Source organism: Nomascus leucogenys, chromosome 19 (assembly GCF_006542625.1).
Source record: "Nomascus leucogenys isolate Asia chromosome 19, Asia_NLE_v1, whole genome shotgun sequence".
NCBI classification, from domain to species: Eukaryota; Metazoa; Chordata; class Mammalia; order Primates; family Hylobatidae; genus Nomascus; species Nomascus leucogenys.
In genome coordinates, this window is record NC_044399.1 from 74,844,540 (window position 1) to 74,862,147 (window position 17,608).

Here is a 17,608-nt window from a genome sequence, read left to right on the forward strand (position 1 = left end):
GGCTAATTTTAAGTAGAGACGAGGTCCTGCTATGTTGCCCAGGCTGGTCTCTAGCTCCTGAGCTCAAGCAGTCCTCCCACCTTGGCCTCCCAAAGTCCTAGGACTATAGGCATGAGCTACCACACCTGGCCCATAATTTTAGTGTTTATTTCTTCTGCTGTTAGTAGTAAGGCCAAACTGTCGTTACTATTTGGTTAGTTGTTACTACCTTTTTTTTTTTTGAGACAGAGTCTCACTCTGTCACGCAGGCTGGAGTGCAGTGGAGTGATCTCGGCTCACTGCAACCTCTGCCTCCTGGGTTCAAGCGAATTTCCTGCCTCAGCCTTCCAAGTAGCTGGGACTACAGGTGCATGCTGCCATGCCCAGCTAATTTTTTTGTATTTTAGTAGAGATGGGCTTTCACCGTGTTGCTCAGGCTGGTCTTGAACTCCTGAGCTCAGGCAATCCACCCGCCTCGGCCTCCCAAAGTGCTGGGATTACAGGCGTTAAGCCACCGCGCCTGGCCTGTTACTACCTTTTTTTGTGAATTGTCTGCTCCTGGACTATGTCCATTTTTCTGAGATGTTAGTGCTTTTCACATTTGTTTGAATTCTTCATGTTATAAAGTTGGCAATCCAGCCGGGCTCGGTGGCTCACACCTGTAACCCCAGCACTTTGGGAAACAAGGGCAGGAGAACTGCTTGAGCTCAGGAGTTTGATACCTGGGCAACATGGCAAGATCCCCTCTCTACAAAAAATAAAAAATTAGCTGGGCATAGTGGCACATGCCTATAGTCCCAGCTACTGAAGAGGCTGTGGTGGGAGGATAGCTTGAGTCTGGGGAGGTCAAGGCTGCAGTGAGTGAGCCATGATTGTGCCACTGTACTCCAGCCAAGGCAACAGAATGAGACCTTGTTTCATACAAAAAAAAGTTGGCAATCTTTCATTTGCTTATTAGTTGAACATACTTGCCAGTTTTGTTTGCAGTTTATTTATTTATCTTTTAGAGATAGGGTCTTGCTTTGTTGCCCTGGCTTGAGTGTAGTGGCGTGATCATAGCTCACTGCAGCCTTGACCTCCCAGGCTCAAGCGATCCTGTCACCTCACCTCTTCTTTCTTCATGTTAAAATTAGCTCTAGCTGGGTGCAGTGGCTGACACCTGTAATCCCAGCACTATGGGAGGCCAAGGCGGGTGGATCGCTTGAGGTCAGGAGTTCAAAATCAGGCTGCCAGGCCAACAAGGCAAAACCCCGTGTCTACTAAAAATACAAAAAAATTAGCCAGGTTTGGTGGCACACGTCCGTAGTCGCAGCTACTCAGAAGGCTGAGGCAAGAGAATTGCTTAAACCCAGGATGCAGAGGTTGCAGTGAGCCAAGATCGCACCACTGCACTCCAGCCTGGGCAACAGAGCATCTCAAAAAAAAAATTAGTTCTAAATGACAATCAGAAAAATCACTCTAAAAATTTAAATAATGTAATTAAAAATACTGTCATGAACTGGTCTAAACATACATCCCTCTATAATTTTTTCATAAATTATTGTTCAAATGTTGATGACAACTGAATGTTTTTAAAAGAAACCAGTTTGGGCCAGGCATGGTGGCTCACGCCTGTAATCCCAGCACTTTGGGAGGCCAAGGCGGGCAGATCACGAGGTCAGGAGATCAAGACCATCCTGGCTAACACAGTGAAACCCCGTCTCTACTAAAAATACAAAACATTAGCCGGGCGTGGTGGCAGGCGTCTGTAGTCCCAGCTACTTGGGAGGCTGAGGCAGGAGAATGGCATGAACCTGGGAGGCGGAGCTTATGGTGAGCTGAGATCACACCACTGCACTCCAGCCTGGGTGACAGAGCAAGACTAAGTCTCAAAAAAAAAAAAAAAAAGAAACCAGCTTTATTCATCAAAGGCATGTAAGACATTATTATTTAATATAAGACAATTTATTGTTATTAATAACTGTAATATTAGCAACAGTTTATTGAGCCCTTACCATCTATCTGCCAGGCATTGTTCTGTTATATTCATTACATATGCATTATTTTTACACTGCAGAATATTTATTTATTTATTTATTTATTTATTAGAGACGAGGCTCACTTTGTTGGCCAGGCTGGTCTCGAACTCTTGGACTCAAGTGATCCTCCCACCTCAGCCTCCCAAAGTGCTGGGATTACAGGCGTTGACACACAGCACCCAAGATATTTTTAAATAAGAAAATTGGGCCTTAACTGTACCAAGCCCTTTGCCCAACAAATAAAACTGAGCCTTAACTATATCAAGCCCTTTGCCCAAGATAGTCATAAAATTACAAAACACTTTATGTTCTCCTGTGAGTATTTTGGAAAATCATTCTATTACAGTTGTCATTTAAAAATAACTTAGCTGGCCAGGTGCGGTGGCTCACGCCTGTAATTCCAGCACTTTGGCAGGCCTAGGCAGGCAGATCATGAGGTCAGGAGTTCCAGACCAGCCTGGCCGAGATGGTGAAACCCTGTCTTTACTAAAAATAAAAACATTAGCCAGGCGTGGTGGCGGGTGCCTGTAATCCCAGCTACTCGGGAAGCAGAGTCCAAAAGAGGACAGCTTGTTATTGATGCTGATACAATGCTGACACTGAGTGCTTCTCTGGAATCTGGCCAACAAAAACTGTTTTAAACAGCTTCCTTGTACTAAATCATTTAATCCTCCCCTAGACCCTATGAGACAGGTATTTATTAATTATCTTCATTTAACAAACCAAGAAAGAAAACCACAAGAAGTTAACTTGCCCATCATCACATTAACTAGTGAGTGGTAGAGCCAGGATCTGAACCCAGAGCCAGTGTCCCTGACCACTAACTACCCTACAAAGCCTCTCTATATAAATAAGACGATCAGCTCAAAGTTACTAAAAATGATGATTCATTAGAAACAAAGAAAAGTATTTCTAAAATAAGTCTAGTCAAAAGTTAACAAAACCACATATAACTACTTTTCATTAATGAAACAACCACATGTGTGCACATTTAAAGACTAAATGGCATGAGGTGGTTTCCTGTGGTCAGAAAAAAATAAAAATAAAAAGACTAAGTTGAAGGGTGGACTCTAAGTAGGTGCTGTGACACATGGTATGATTACACATAAAAAGTTCTAAAACTTCCATTTGTAATATTTTAAATCAGACTTCATAGATACATTTTAAGAGGGCACATTTACAGTTCTGTTTACGCTTTTATAATACTGTTGTAAAATCAACAGTTAAGCCCAGATTTTCCATTTTTTTTTGAGACAGAGTCTTGCTCTGTCACCCCGGCTGGAGTGCAGTGGTGTGATCTCGGCTCACTGCAACCTCCGCCTCCCAGGCTTCAAGCAATTCTCCTGCCTCAGCCTCCCGAGTAGCTGAGATTACAGGTGCCCACCACCACACCCGACTAATTTTTGTATTTTTAGTAGAGACGGGGTTTCACCCTTTGGCCAGGCTGGTCTTGAACTACTGATCTCATGATCCACCCACCTCAGCCTCCCAAAGTGGTGGGATTACAGGTGTGAGCCACCACAGCCGGTCAATTTTCCACCTATTAAAGAATGCCTGCCTCTATCCCAAACCTCACAAGAGCAGCTGTAGTGTTTTAGTACATAATGATAAAAGACTATCATGAAAAAAATAATTTAAATACATGTCTACCTATTTTTTAAAATGTAGTATATTAATGTATTAGGCATATAATTATTTTACCCTCTAGAAATCCATGATGCTCATATGAACGTAAGACTCCCTTACAATGACTCTACAGCTATACTCTTAAATCACCAGCCCACAGGGTGCAAGTCACTGATTTAGAAACTGAAGAAATCACATAAAGACACTGCAAAACAATGTTTGATTTGAAGAACTAGTTAAGTACGGTCACATTTAAATTATGCCTGCATTTTGACATATATATTATGAACTGCTATATGACATATATATAATCTATTCACATTTTCTTGGTTATACTTTTTTTTTTTTTTTTTTTTTTTTTGAGACAGACTCTTGCTCTGTCCCCCAGGCTGGAGTGCAGTGGCGTGATCTCAGCTCACCGCAAGCTCTGCCTCCCAGGTTCACACCATTCTCCTGCCTCAGCCTCCTAAGTAGCTGGGACTACAGGCGCCCGCCACCACGCCCGGCTAATTTTTTTTGTAATTTTAGTAGAGATGGGGTTTCACCATGTTAGCCAGGATGGTCTCGACCTCCTGACCTCATGATCCACCCACCTCGGCCTCCCTAAGTGCTGGGATTACAGGCGTGTGCTATCGTGCCCGGCCGATTGGTTATACTTTTGTAAATGAAAATGAAACTTAATATCTGTAACTTACTTTGAAATAACCCTTAGGATAGAGGCACCTACCTAAATCTACCTATATTGCAACTATCTTATCTTTCTGTAGGCGGTTTATACAATTGTCATTTTATTGAGTCTGGAACAAAGGCAACTTAAAAACAACTCTTTTCCTAACTAAAAAAGCACAACACTAAAAGGTAATATATGTTTACTGTGAAAAAAAATTTTTTAATGAAATACATAATTTATAAAATGAAAAGCTCATATATTCCCATACTCCTGGAAAGCGAATTTTAAATACACCAAGGAAAGTCCAATTTAAATGAATCCTCTACTGAATTCTTTTGCAGTATAGATTCACCCTATCAATTACTAGTTCTGTCAACCAGTATTTCACACATAACCTCCGATTAAAGGTAAGACACACATTTTTCATTCTCCAAGAACAAAAATTGTTCAAGCACAAGGTGATCTACTGACATCAACTCAGTTACTGACACTTGACTTTCTCAAATTCACCATCAAACTTACCTGACAGCATGCCTCTCAGTAGCCACAATGATATTTTATTCCAATTCTGTCTTTAAGATTTAGAACCAAATCACACATTTCAGAGTACCTCCTGTCCCTCTGCGTAGGCCCTCATTTTCAGGATCTTTTAATTTTCTTCACCCTATTAACTTTAAGTCTGTTTTTTTTTGTTTTGTTTTGTTTTGTTTTGTTTTTTTGAGATGCAGTCTGGCTCTGTCGCCCAGGCTGGAGTGCAGTGGCGCAATCTCAGCTCACTGCAAGCTCCACCTCCCGGATTCACGCATTCTCCTGCCTCAGCCTCCCGTTAAGTCTGCTTTTAACAAAAAATTACCTTAATTGTAGCATCCTCTGAAGCAGAGACCATAACACTGAACACAGGATGGAAAATGACTCGAGTGACTGGACTCCTGTGACCACTCAATGCATATTTTTCTGGCGGACGGGGAATCCATTCTTTTGGGTCTCGTTTCTGACCAAGAGGTCCACCTGACGTAAATTCTTCTTTTGCTTCATTTAGCTTTGATTCTAATTCCATAACCTTGAAAAAGAACATGTAGTTACGTACAGATAGATTTCAACAAAAATAGCATGTGACATTTTAAAACACTGCCTTTATTTTGCAACTACATATGTAGGATACTTGAAAAACTTCAATTTATACCTGGTGACAGAGTCCTCTACTAATTAGAGAAGGGGAGTGAATTTGCCTTGGTCCCTCTAAGGCTGCTACTCTTAGTAATTTCTTTCCAAACCACACTATATATGGTAATAATAATATTAATAAAAGCTAATATTTATTGAGCATCTACCATGTGCTAAGCACTTTTCGAAGAGCTTTATATGATGAACGCATAACAATGTTATTTACTTATTCTAACTCTGCCTATGAAGTATACATTTTAGGACTGGAATATTATTTGTTGTATTTACAGATAAAAAGAAAAGCTCAGAAATAAAAATGACTTGTCTAAGAGCACACTTTAGTGCTCTTTTCCCAGCATCAATCACAATGGCTCCATGTATTCTTTCCTTCTAAGTGCACAAATGAGTTCTTTCAGTATCAATTCCTCAAAGTCAGGACTATGCAGATTGAACCCAGTCAGCAACTCCAGATATGTGAATTACCATGTATCTGCAATAATATGCCTAGGTCATACTTCATAAAGCACAAAAAATGTATTTTTATTTGCTTTTTAAAGATTAGATGCAATTATTAATTAATGCAGAAGAATAATGTTATTTTCAGAAAGTTTATATAACTGAATACAACTAATTTTAAAGAAAAAAGACTTAGTTACCTTCTTTTGTAATCTAATAACAGATGTCCATTTTTTTTCCAAAAGACCAGCATACTTTTTATCTAATTCTTCATTCTAGAGAAAATAAATTTAGAATCTTTTAAAAATGGCTTAACTATGATCCTCAAGACAAAGATCATCCATCTTTAAGCCCAAACATTACTAAAAATCTGATTATAAAAAAAGGGAGTGGCTGGGCACAGTGGCTCACCTGTAATCCCAGCACTTTGGGAAGCTGAGGCGGGTGGATCACCTGAGGTCTGGAGTTTGAGACCAGCCTGGCCGACACGGCGAGACCCCGTCTCTACTAAAAATACAAAAATTAGCTGGGTGTGGTGGTGTGCACCTGTAATCCCAGCTACTCGGAGGGCTGAAGTAGGAGAATCGCTTGAATCTGGGAGGCAGAGGTTGCAGTGAGCCGAGATCATGCCACTGCACTCCAGCCTGGGAGACAAAGTGAGACTCCGTCTCAAAAATCAAAATAAAAAATAAAAAAGGGAGTGAAAATCAAGTTCAGTACCAAGTAGACCACAATAACAAATGACAAAATTGTGGACAACTGTTAACTACAGATACTTGAGTAAAAATCCACTCATTAACTATACTTTGAATTGTAAAAAGTAAAACATACCATATCTAATTCAGCTTCCTTTTTAAAAACTGAATATGCCTCTTCATAGCCATTTGAACGAAGATAATCTGCTATAGCTCGATTTCTGAAAGAAAACAAATTCAAATGACTCCTAAAAAAAAGACCTCATTTCTATTCTGAAGAAATAGAATTTATTTAAAATCTCATTAACCCTGAAGATACTCTTTCAAGAGTATTCCCTTTCAAATCATACAAGTATTTCATTAAAAAGGACACCCCCGCAAAGCCTCCAGAACTTTTAACCCCTGTCATAGTACATCCATAATACTATATTCTTAGTTATAAGTTTTTCTTTTTTTTTTTTAACATCAGAAGAGAAACTACATATTTATAAGTTTCAAACGTGTTGCTTACCTCACAAGCTGTAGGCACTCTACAGATCAAGCTATGGCTCTGTGACAGCAATCATCAATTTTGCTAACATTTACATTTAGTCTTTCTTTACCACTTGTCATATACTCAAGGGCTGACAGCTGGAATTTAGTTTTGCAGAGAAAAGTTTTGAGAAAACTAAAGTATTTTCATATCAGAAATAACTTTGAACCATTGGAGTGGGTGAAAAAAAGCAATCATACACTATAAACTTAGTGTACTGTCGTAGAATGAGACATTCATTTAGAATTAGAACTTGAAGGTTAGAGAAGCTGAATTAGCCTTCTCATGTTTGCCTTCTACAGTTTGAGTACCCTTTATACAAAATGCTTGGGACCAAAAATGTTTTGGGCTTTATAGATAGAGACAGAGAGAGAGAGATACAGATATAGATATAGATATGTATCACGAGGTCAGGAGTTGGAGACCAGCCTGGCCAACACGGTGAAGCCCTGTCTCTACTAAAAATACAAAAATTAGCTGGCGTGGTGGCACGCCCCTGTAATCCCAGCTACTCGGGAGGCCAAGGCAGAAGAATTGCTTGAACCCGGGAGGCGGAGATTGCAGTGAGCCGAGATCACGTTCACTGCACTCTAGCCTGGGCAACAGAGCAAGATTCCTTCTCAAAAAAAAAAAAAAAAAAAAAAAAAAAAAAAAAAAAAGGGCCAGGCATGGTGGCACATGCCTATAATCCCACCTACTTGGGAAGCTGAGGCAGGAGAATCACTTGAACCTGGGAGGCGGAGGTTGTGGTGAGCCCAGTTCGCGCCACTGCACTCCAGCCTAGGCAACAACAGCGAAACTACGTCTCGAAATACAAAACAAAACAAAACAAAACACACTCCAGTAGTATTGTATAACTGGTGGGATTACTGGCTTTAATTCAATGGTGTCTTTAAGACAAATCAGCAAAGAAAGATCATAGGGAATTATCAGCAAAATCTTTATGTTCCAGGTAATTATGAGCATGCCAAAAATCAATGTACAATAATTACAGGCTTAGGCCGGCGCAGTGGCTCACATCTGTAATCCCAGCACTTTGGGAGGCTGAGGCGGGCAGATCACAAGGTCAGAAGTTCAAGACCAAAGGCCGGGAGCGGTGGCTCACGCCTGTAATCCCAGCACTTTGGGAGGCCGAGGCAGGTGAATCATCTGAGGTCAGGAGTTCGAGACCAGCCTGGCCAACATCGTGAAACTCCGTCTCTACTAAAAATACAAAAATTAGCCAGGTGTGGTGGTGTGCTGCAGGGCTGTTGAAGGCTCTGTGAAGGTAACACAGAAGACCAGGCAGTATCAAGCATGACACCACTAGGAGCACACCTGGAGTCATCGTTAGTACTCTCCTCCAAAAGACACCTCTCACACACCCCAGGCTATACTGTTTTAGATAACAAGATGAAACTCTATAGTCTTGGGAGAGTATGTGAATAAAATTTATTTCCAGGGCAGAGATATACAGGGAATCATTCCCTAAGCTGCAGCCACAGGATATCAATCAAGTCTCAAACAGGTAACAAGCCTTCCTAATTTTTTTTTGAAACAGAGTCTTACTCTGTCACCCAGGCTGGAGTGCAGTGGCATGATCTCGGCTCACTGCAGCCTCTGCTTCCTGAGTTCAAGTGATTCTCATGTGTCAGCCTCCCGAGTAGCTGGGATTACAGGCGAGCGCCACCATGCCCAGCTAACTTTTTTTTTTTTTTTTTTTTTTGTATTTTTAGTGGAGACAGGGTTTCATCGTGTTGGCTAGGCTGGTCTCCAACTCCTGCCCTCATGTGATCTGACTGCCTTGGCCTCCCAAAGTGCTGGGATTTCAGTAGTCACCCACCACGCCCGGCCAAGGCTTCCTTTTTTTTTTTTTTTCAAGGGAGTCTTACTCTGCACCAGGCTGGAATGCAGTGGCGCAATCTCAGCTCACCACAACCTCACGATTCTCCTGGCTCAGCCTCTCGAGTAGCTGGGACTACAGGCGTGTAGTAGCCTGTATGCCCAGCTAATTATTGCATTTTTAGCAGAGACGGGGTTTTCACCATGGCAAGGATGGTCTCGATCTCTTGACCTCGTGATCCGCCCGCCTTGGCCTCCCAAAGTGCTAGGATAACAGGCGTGGGCCACTATGCCCGCACTTTTTTTTTTTTTTTTTTTGAAACGGAGTCTTATTCTGTCATCCAGTCTGCAGTGTGGCGATCTCAGCTCACTGCAACCTCCCCCTCCTGGGTTCAAGCGATTCTCCTGCCTCAGCCTCCTGAGAAGCTGAGACTACAGGCACCCGCCACCAGGCCCAGCTAATTTTTGTAATTTTAGTAGAGATGGGGTTTTGCCATGTTGGACAGGCTGGTCTCGAATTCATGATCTCAGGTGATTCGCCCACCTTGGCCCAAAGTGCTGGGATTACAGGTGTGAGCCACTGTGTCCAGCCAAGACTTCCTAAATTTTTATGCTACAATACCCTACTGAGTCTTCAGGGAAAGGGCAGCACAGATGTGAGGAGTTCCTGGCCATAGGTCTTATACCTCTCCAACCTCACGTACCCTAAGAAATCTGTCTGACAAATTGATTGCCATTACCATCCTTCACCATCACACTCTAAGATAACTACTTCCAAAAGGTAGTTCAGGATTTAACTATTACCAGTCTTGCGACAAGTACAAGTTCAGCAAGAGTATTATAATGAGACCTTATCCATGGCAGAGACAAAGTGAAGAAGAATGAAATTCAAGCAACTCAGGGTGAGTGGACCTTTATCTTCCCCATCAAGCAAAAAGAACCCTGTACCTAGTACACTAGCCTGCTGGCTCCCATTTCTTTTCATCAGACGGCTGGGTCTCAGGTGACATCCTGATATACCCTCCAGCCCACAGCAGCAACAAAAGCCAAAAATGATCTACCAATTAAGTATATCACACTGCACTTTTTAAAAAGCAAAACCAAATAAATAAACAAAAAATATGCATTACTCTTCATTCTCGTATTTGGATTAAATTCTTGAGTAATAGAAACACAAAACAGAGGGCAGTCACTAAACAGTTGTTTTCAGCCTCCACCCTTATTTATCTGTGTTTCCCTCTTTACCCTTTTAACCTGTTAAGAAAAGTAACTTTACTGAAAACTAAAATACGTAAAGGTCTGAGAGAGAGAAAGGGGGTTGGGGGAGAGGGAGAGAGAATGTCACACTAACCCGGCTGAACTCCTAATTATGTTGTTTTAAAGTTACTATATTATTGACTGACACTTAGAAAAAAACTGTATGGCCTGCTACAGGCCAGAGGTCAGCTACGTTTCCAGAGACGGTGAGATTTTGCCTTAGTTGTTCAGCATAATTTACAAATGTGAGATCCACTCAGGATATATTCCTGTAAAAATCTTTTGCATTATTTCAAAAACTCATAAGGAAAAGTCAGGTTGTACAATAGGAGAGATGGCCAATACAACTGTCATGTATTGAATAGTTTGAAACATTTGTATTTTTAAAATGTAAAGCAAAATTTCACTATAAAACATGTAAAGAAAAAAGGAAAGAGGAAGAAGGGATGAGTGCCTGTTATTTCCAGTTTTATACCAAGGAATATAAAAGAAAGTTAAGTTATATATGGTCCCTTGCCTCCTAGGATCTTGTAAACCTATCTGAGGAGCAAAATAAAAGCTAATGAAGTCTATGAAATTTAATTCAAAGACGAGAGAAATGAGACTGAACAGAAGAATCTTTTTATAAAGGCAAGACGCGAGGACTTAAAGGAAATAGTATTACCTAAGCAGGGAGCTGAGGTGGACCAAGTGAATCAGCATGGTACATTATGGAGATCTCAATGTCTATCTAAAAACATCTGATCAAATTCAACATTCTTGGCCAGGCGCAGTAGCTCACGCCTGTAATCCCACCACTTTGGGAGACTGAGGCAGGTGGATCACCTGAGTCAGGAGTTTGAGACCAGCCTGGCCAACATGGCGAAACCTCAGCTCTACTAAAAATACAAAATTAGCCGGGCACGGTGGGGGACACCTGTAATCCCAGCTACTTGGGAGGCTGAGGCAGGAGAATCACTTGAACCTGGGAGGTGGAGTATTGCAGTGAGCCGAGATGGCACCACTGCATTACAGCCTGGGTGACACAGTGAGACTCTGTCTCAAAAAACAGAAACAAATTCAACATTCTTGATTTTAAAACATTCCTTATTAACGGAAAGGTCTTCATTAAGAATGTTCATTAACATCAGGAAAAAAGAAATCTCTCAAACCTTCAACAAATAAATCTAATAGTTAATGGCAGAACACTAGAAACACGCGTGTCAAAGAACAAGGCAAAGATGCTATAATCATCCTGTTACTTAAAACTGCTCTAGGGAGGCTGAGGCAGGAGAATGGCGTGAACCCGGGAGGCGGAGCTTGCAGTGAGCCCAGATTGCACCACTGCACTCCAGCGTGGGCTACAGAGCGAGACTCTGTCTCAAAAAAAAAAAAAACTGCTCTAAATCAGGTGGCATTAAAATAATGAGAGAAATGGCTAGAAAGAGAAACAGACTATGTAGACATTCAAGGCAAGAAAAAGGAATTTAATGAAAACAGTAATTTTAAAAGACCTATTTATCAGAAGTGTCAGAAGTATACAGGCAGATTACATGAAACAGCAAACTAAACAAAGGAAGACCACTGTATAGTAAGTCAAGCCCTAAAAAACAATGAAGATCCCTTAAAATCAGGTCATATTCATAACACGCATCCCCGGAATTATCTGATTAAATATAGCTTCCAATTGTTGATGGAGCAGTTTTTACTCTGCACTGAAGAGAAGGATATTCAATTATCTACAATACTGCTAATAATGGATTTATATTTTTAGAATTAGGATAGGTCAAGTCATAGTATATGGTTGTCATTCCATTGCCACCTGATGAATCATTTACTTGTCCGGAGCCCCTTTCCTCACTCTTTGAGAAAAAAAAGAGAGATGAGGTCTTGCTTTGTTGCCCAAACTGGAGTGCTGTGGCACAATCATGGCTCACTGCATCCTCAAGCTCCTGGGCTCAATGGATCCTCCTGCTTCAGCCTCCTGAGTAGCTGGAACTACAGGCACATGCCACCATGATCGGTTAATTTTTTTTTTTCTTTAAGTAGAGATAGGGTCTCAATATGTTGTCTAGACTGTCCTTTCTTCCCTTTTAAATACCTAATTGCGGCTGGGCGCAGTGGCTCACGCCTGTAATCCCAGCACTTTGGGAGGCTGAGGCAGGTGGATCACGAGGTTGAGTTCGAGACCAGCCTGGCCAACATAGTGAAACCCCGTCTCTACTAAAAATACAAAAAAAATTAGCTGGGCGTGGTGGCAGACGTCTGTAGTCTCAGTTACTTGGGAGGCTGAAGCAGGAGAATCGCCTGAACCCAGGGGCGGAGGTTGCAGTGAGCCGAGATCGTGCCACTGCACTCCAGCCTGGGTGACAGAAAGAGACTCAGTCTCAAAACAAACAAACAAAACAAAACGAAAACCACCTAATTGCTTCCCATCCTTCAGCTGACCTCCAACTCCACACAGAAAATAGAAGCTACTTAGCATATAACTTTCTCAATGTAGTTTCCTGTATTTGTGGCACTGCTTTCCTCTGCTATTTTTTTTTTTTCCCATCAGCCGGGTAATGTGACGACATTGTAACAAGGCTGGAGGGTGGCACATCTTACACATGTGTAAACACCCTATCGTCACACTTAGCAACTACAGAAGAATCTGCCTTCCTCTTCTATGATGTGTTTTCTTTTTTTTTTGAAACAGGGTCTTGCCATGTCACCTAGGCTGGAGGGCTGTGGCGCAATCTCAGCTTACTGCAACCTCTGCCTCCAGAGTAGCTGAGATTACCAGGCATGTGCCACCACACCCAGCTAATTTTTATATTTTTAGTGGAGACGTGTTTTCTCCACGTTGGTCAGGCTGATCTTGAACTCCTGACTTCAGGTGATCCACCTGCTTTGGCCTCCCAAGGTGCTGGGATTACAGAAGTGAGCCACTGTGCCTGGCCTACGATGTGTCTTCTCTTTCTAACACAATTCTCTAGAATACCCTCCATCTTTCAGTGAAACGCAATGTGATGTGGTATGTAAAAGGGCTTTGTATGAATTCTCCAGAAAGTCAACAATTTTGACCTTGATCATATCTTGATCATCTTTATAGATGCCTACATTTCACTCTTATAAAAAAAGTTAACATATATATATTTTAAATGATCAGCAATTTCATTCTGGAAATCAAAAATTTCCAAAGAATAAAAAGATCTAACACAGGTTGGGCATGGTGGCTCACACCTGTAATCCCAGCACTTTGAAAGGCCAAGGTGGGAGGATTGTTTGAGCCTCAGGGTTATGAGCTATGATCATGCCATTGCACTACTCCAGCCTGAACCCTGTCTCTTTAAAAAAAAAAAAAAAGAAAAAGAAAAAGAAGAAAAAAAAAGCCAGGCAGGGTGGCTCACACCTGTCATTCCAGCACTTTGAGAGGCTGAGGCAGGCAGACCGCTTGAGCCCAGGAGTTCAAGACCAGCCTGGGCAACATGACAAAAATCTGTCTCTATAAAAAACAGAAAAATTAGCTAGGCGTGGTGGCACACACCTGTAGTCCCAACAACTTGGGAGGCTGAGGTGAGAGGATGGTTTGAGCCCAGGAAGCGGAGGCTGCAGTGAACTGAGATTGAACCACTGCACTCCAGCCTAGGTAACAGAGCCAGACACTATCTCAAAAAACAAACAAAAGCTAACACAAACTGAGAATATTTTAATCCTCCTCTGAAGACTCAGAGGGCCTTTTTAATTTTTTACCTTAAGGCAATAATTAGAAACAATAGTCACTGCATAGAAAGTGAAAATACAGGCAATATGATTATAGATTCCATCATTATCAAACTTTTAAAGTTGAAAAGACAGGTGGAGTGGAGTGGCTCATGCCTATAATCCCAACACTTTGAGAGGCTGAGGCAGGCGATCACCTGAGGTCAGGAGTTCGAGACCAGCCTGGCCAACATGGTGAAACTAAAAATACAAAAATTAGCTGGGAGTGATGGTGTGTGCCTGTAATCCCAGCTAGTCAGGAGGTTGAGGCAGGAGAATCGCTTGAACCTGGGAGACAGGGGTTGCAGTGAGCCAAGACAGCGCCATTGCACTTCAGCCTAGGCAATAAGAGCAAAACTGTCTTAAAAAAAAAAAAAAGGTTTAAAAGACAACAGGGACCTCAACATGTAAGGGGGATAGAAGCAGCATATTAAATAGTTTATATTTAAATGTATAGTTACTGGCCGGGCATGGTGGCTCATGCCTGTAATCCCAGCACTTTTGGAGGCCGAGGAGGGTGGATCACGAGGTCAGGAGATTGAGACCATCCTGACTAACATGGTGAAACCTGTTTCTACTAAAAATAGAAAAAATTAACTGGGCATGGTGGCACGCGCCTGTAATCCCAGCTACTTGGGAGGCTGAAGCAGGAGAATCACGTGAACCCAGGAGGTGGAGGTTGCAGTAAGCCAAGATTGTGCCACTGTACTCCAGCCCGGGCAACAGAGCGAGACTCAGTTTCAAAAAAAAAAATAAATAAATTTAAAAAATAAAAATAAAAAATGTATAGTTACTTTGACAATCAATGAAAATATACAGCTGTTTTTATAAACATCTGAAATTTAGATTATAGTTATAGTCTTATTTCAACCTTACTATCCAATTCATTCATGTACTTTGTTTTTGTTGCCCTATATTAATAAAATTCAAATTCACACAGGTAAACAGTGCAAACAGTACTTGGATTTAAACAGCTCAACCTGCAGTCTCAGAGTATTCTTCAATTAAACTGAGCCAGAAGATTTAAAAAGGAGTGGAAAATACCTGTTTGAAAGCTGAGTCACTAACAAGATCTAAAAATTACTTTCATGCCTTATTATAGATCACAAAGCCAGGCAAAAAGTACCCAGATCTTTTTTTTCTTTTTTATACTTTTTAAGTTTTAGGGTACATGTGCACAACGTGCAGGTTTGTTACATATGTATACATGTGCCATGTTGGTGTGCTGCACCCATTAACTCATCATTTACATTAGGTATATCTCCTAATGCTATCCCTCCCCTCTCCCTTCACCTCACGACAGGCCCTGGTGTGTGATGTTCCCCTTCCTGTGTCCACGTGTTCTCATTGTTCAATTCCCACCTATGAGTGAGAATATGTGGTGTTTGGTTTTTTTTCCTTGCGATAGTTTGCTGAGAATGATGGTTTCCAGCTTCATCCATGTCCCTACAAAGGACATGAACTCATCATTTTTTATGGCTGCATAGTATTCCATGGTGTATATGTGCCACATTTTCTTAATCCAGTCTATCACTGATGGACATTTGGGTTGGTTCCAAGTCTTTGCTATTGTGAATAGTGCCACAATAAACATATGTGTGCATGTGTCTTTATAGCAGCATGATTTATAATCCTTCAGGTATATACCCAGTAATGGGATGGCTGGGTCAAATGGTATTTCTAGTTCTAGATCCTTGTGGAATCGCCACACTGTCTTCCACAATGGTTGAACTAGTTTACAATCCCACCAACGGTGTAAAAGTGTTCCTATTTCTCCACATCCTCTCCAGCACCTGTTGCTTCCTGACAAAAAGTACCCAAATCTTAAACTAAGCCCTAGAACTATTTGGCATCTAACGCCACTACATGAACATGTGCAGCTATAGTATACAATGTGAAGTGCGCAGGCAGGTGCAGACCTTCAGCGTATTTCACACAGGCCAGGGAAAAACCACTTTCCAATCAATTCCAAATATATATGATGTTCAAACAGATTCACAGGAGAAACCTGAATACCTCAACTAACTGCAGAGGTCAGTTTTTTAAATCAAGAAAGTAAACAACAACAAAAAAACACGCTTAAAAATATATTACAGTCATGAAAAGACATGGAGAAATGTTTTCGGTTTTTGTTTTGTTTTGTTTTGAGACGGAGTCTCGCTCTGCCGCCCAGGCTGGAGTGCAGTGGCACAATCATGGCTCACCGCAAGCTCTGCCTCCAGGGTTCATGCCATTCTCCTGCCTCAGCCTCCCGAGTAAGCTGGGACTACAGGCACCTGCCACCACGCCCAGCTAATTTTTTTTTTGTATTTTTAGTAGAGATGGGGTTTCACCGTGTTAGCCAGGATGGTCTCAATCTCCTGACCTCGTGATTTGCCCGCCTTGGCCTCCCAAAGTGCTGGGATTACAGGTGTGAGCCACTGCGTCCGGCCTAGAAATGTTAAGTACATATTGCTAAGTCAAAGCAGCCAATCTGAAAAGGATACAAGCTATATAATTGTAATTTTCTGGAAAAGACAAAACTATGGTAACAGTAAAAATATGAGGGGTTTAGGGAGGCAGGGAGGGATGAATAGGTGGAGGCTGAGGTTTTTAGGGCAGTGAATTTATTCTGTATGATTGATGTTTATATAACATTAGGAATTTGTCAAAACCAACAGAATATACAACAAAAAGAGTAAACCCTAATGTCAACTATGGACTTTGGTTAGTAATAATGTGTCAATGTTGGCTCATCAATTATAATAAACATACCACATAAATGTGAGATGTTAACAGTAGGGGAAATTGGGGAAAGGCAAAAAGGCATATGGCACCCTCTACCAAGTCACTCACTCCATTCCCAAATCAAAATTACTATGAAAAACATTTAAGGCTTTTTGGGAAAATAATTTAAGAGAAGCAAGGAGGTTTACAGAACAAAAAATTTAGGAGAATTTATTAACTCATATTGAAATGTATTTTTCGTCTTTTTTTTTTTGAGATGGAGTCTCACTCTGTCACCCAGGTTGGAGTGCAGTGGTGAGAGCTCGGCTCACTGCAGCCTCTACCTCCCAGGCTCAAGAGGTTCTCCTGCCTCAGCCTCCCAAAGTAGCTGGGATTCCAGGCAGCCGCCACCAGGCCCTGCTGATTTTTTTTTTTTTTAGTAGAGACGGGGTTTCGCCATGTTGGCCAGGCTGGTCTTGAACCCCTGACCTCAGGTGTTCCGTCTGCCTCAGCCTCCCAAAGTGCTAGGATTACATGCGTGAGCCACCACACCCAGCCAAAATGTATTATTAATATAAAGCTACAATAATCAAAAGAGTGTTCTTCTGGCTCCTGAAAGAACAGCAAGTCCAAAAACCAATGCAAGGTTTTATAAGAAGGTGTTTTCAGATCAATAAGGAAAGGACTATTCAATAAATGTTTTGGCATATGGATAATGACTCAGAGAAAAAGCACTTCGATCCCTTTCTTGTATAATCAACAAACATAAATTCCAAATGGCTTAGACATTACTATAAAAAGAAATGAAAACGAAAAGGCCTTAAGGTCAAAGTGAATACTTATGTAGTCATGATTAGCAAAGGTCTTCCCAAACATGAATCTAAAGGTAGTATCAAGGAAAAGACAGTTTTCACTCTGTGACACTTGTTTGCAACATATGACCATGGGTGACTCAGTACAC

The 17,608-nt window shown here is 41.4% G+C and overlaps 1 protein-coding gene and 1 non-coding gene across 4 annotated transcripts in view; both read right to left on the minus strand.

Moving 5' to 3' along the window:
* PAFAH1B1 (platelet activating factor acetylhydrolase 1b regulatory subunit 1) overlaps positions 1 to 17,608 on the minus strand; it is a 94,454-nt gene that overhangs the window by 18,229 nt on the left and 58,617 nt on the right. For all 3 annotated transcript variants that reach the window (XM_030800477.1, XM_030800478.1, XM_030800479.1), the window contains 3 exons: positions 6,745 to 6,829; positions 6,114 to 6,188; positions 5,147 to 5,353 (listed from right to left, as the gene is read on the minus strand). In XM_030800477.1, the coding sequence (XP_030656337.1) occupies positions 5,147 to 5,353; positions 6,114 to 6,188; positions 6,745 to 6,829 (367 nt within the window). The remainder of the gene's footprint in view (positions 1 to 5,146; positions 5,354 to 6,113; positions 6,189 to 6,744; positions 6,830 to 17,608) is intronic.
* LOC115831655 lies at positions 12,749 to 12,850 on the minus strand. Its single transcript, XR_004027174.1, has one exon. It is a non-coding gene; the product is annotated as a small nucleolar RNA U13 (small nucleolar RNA).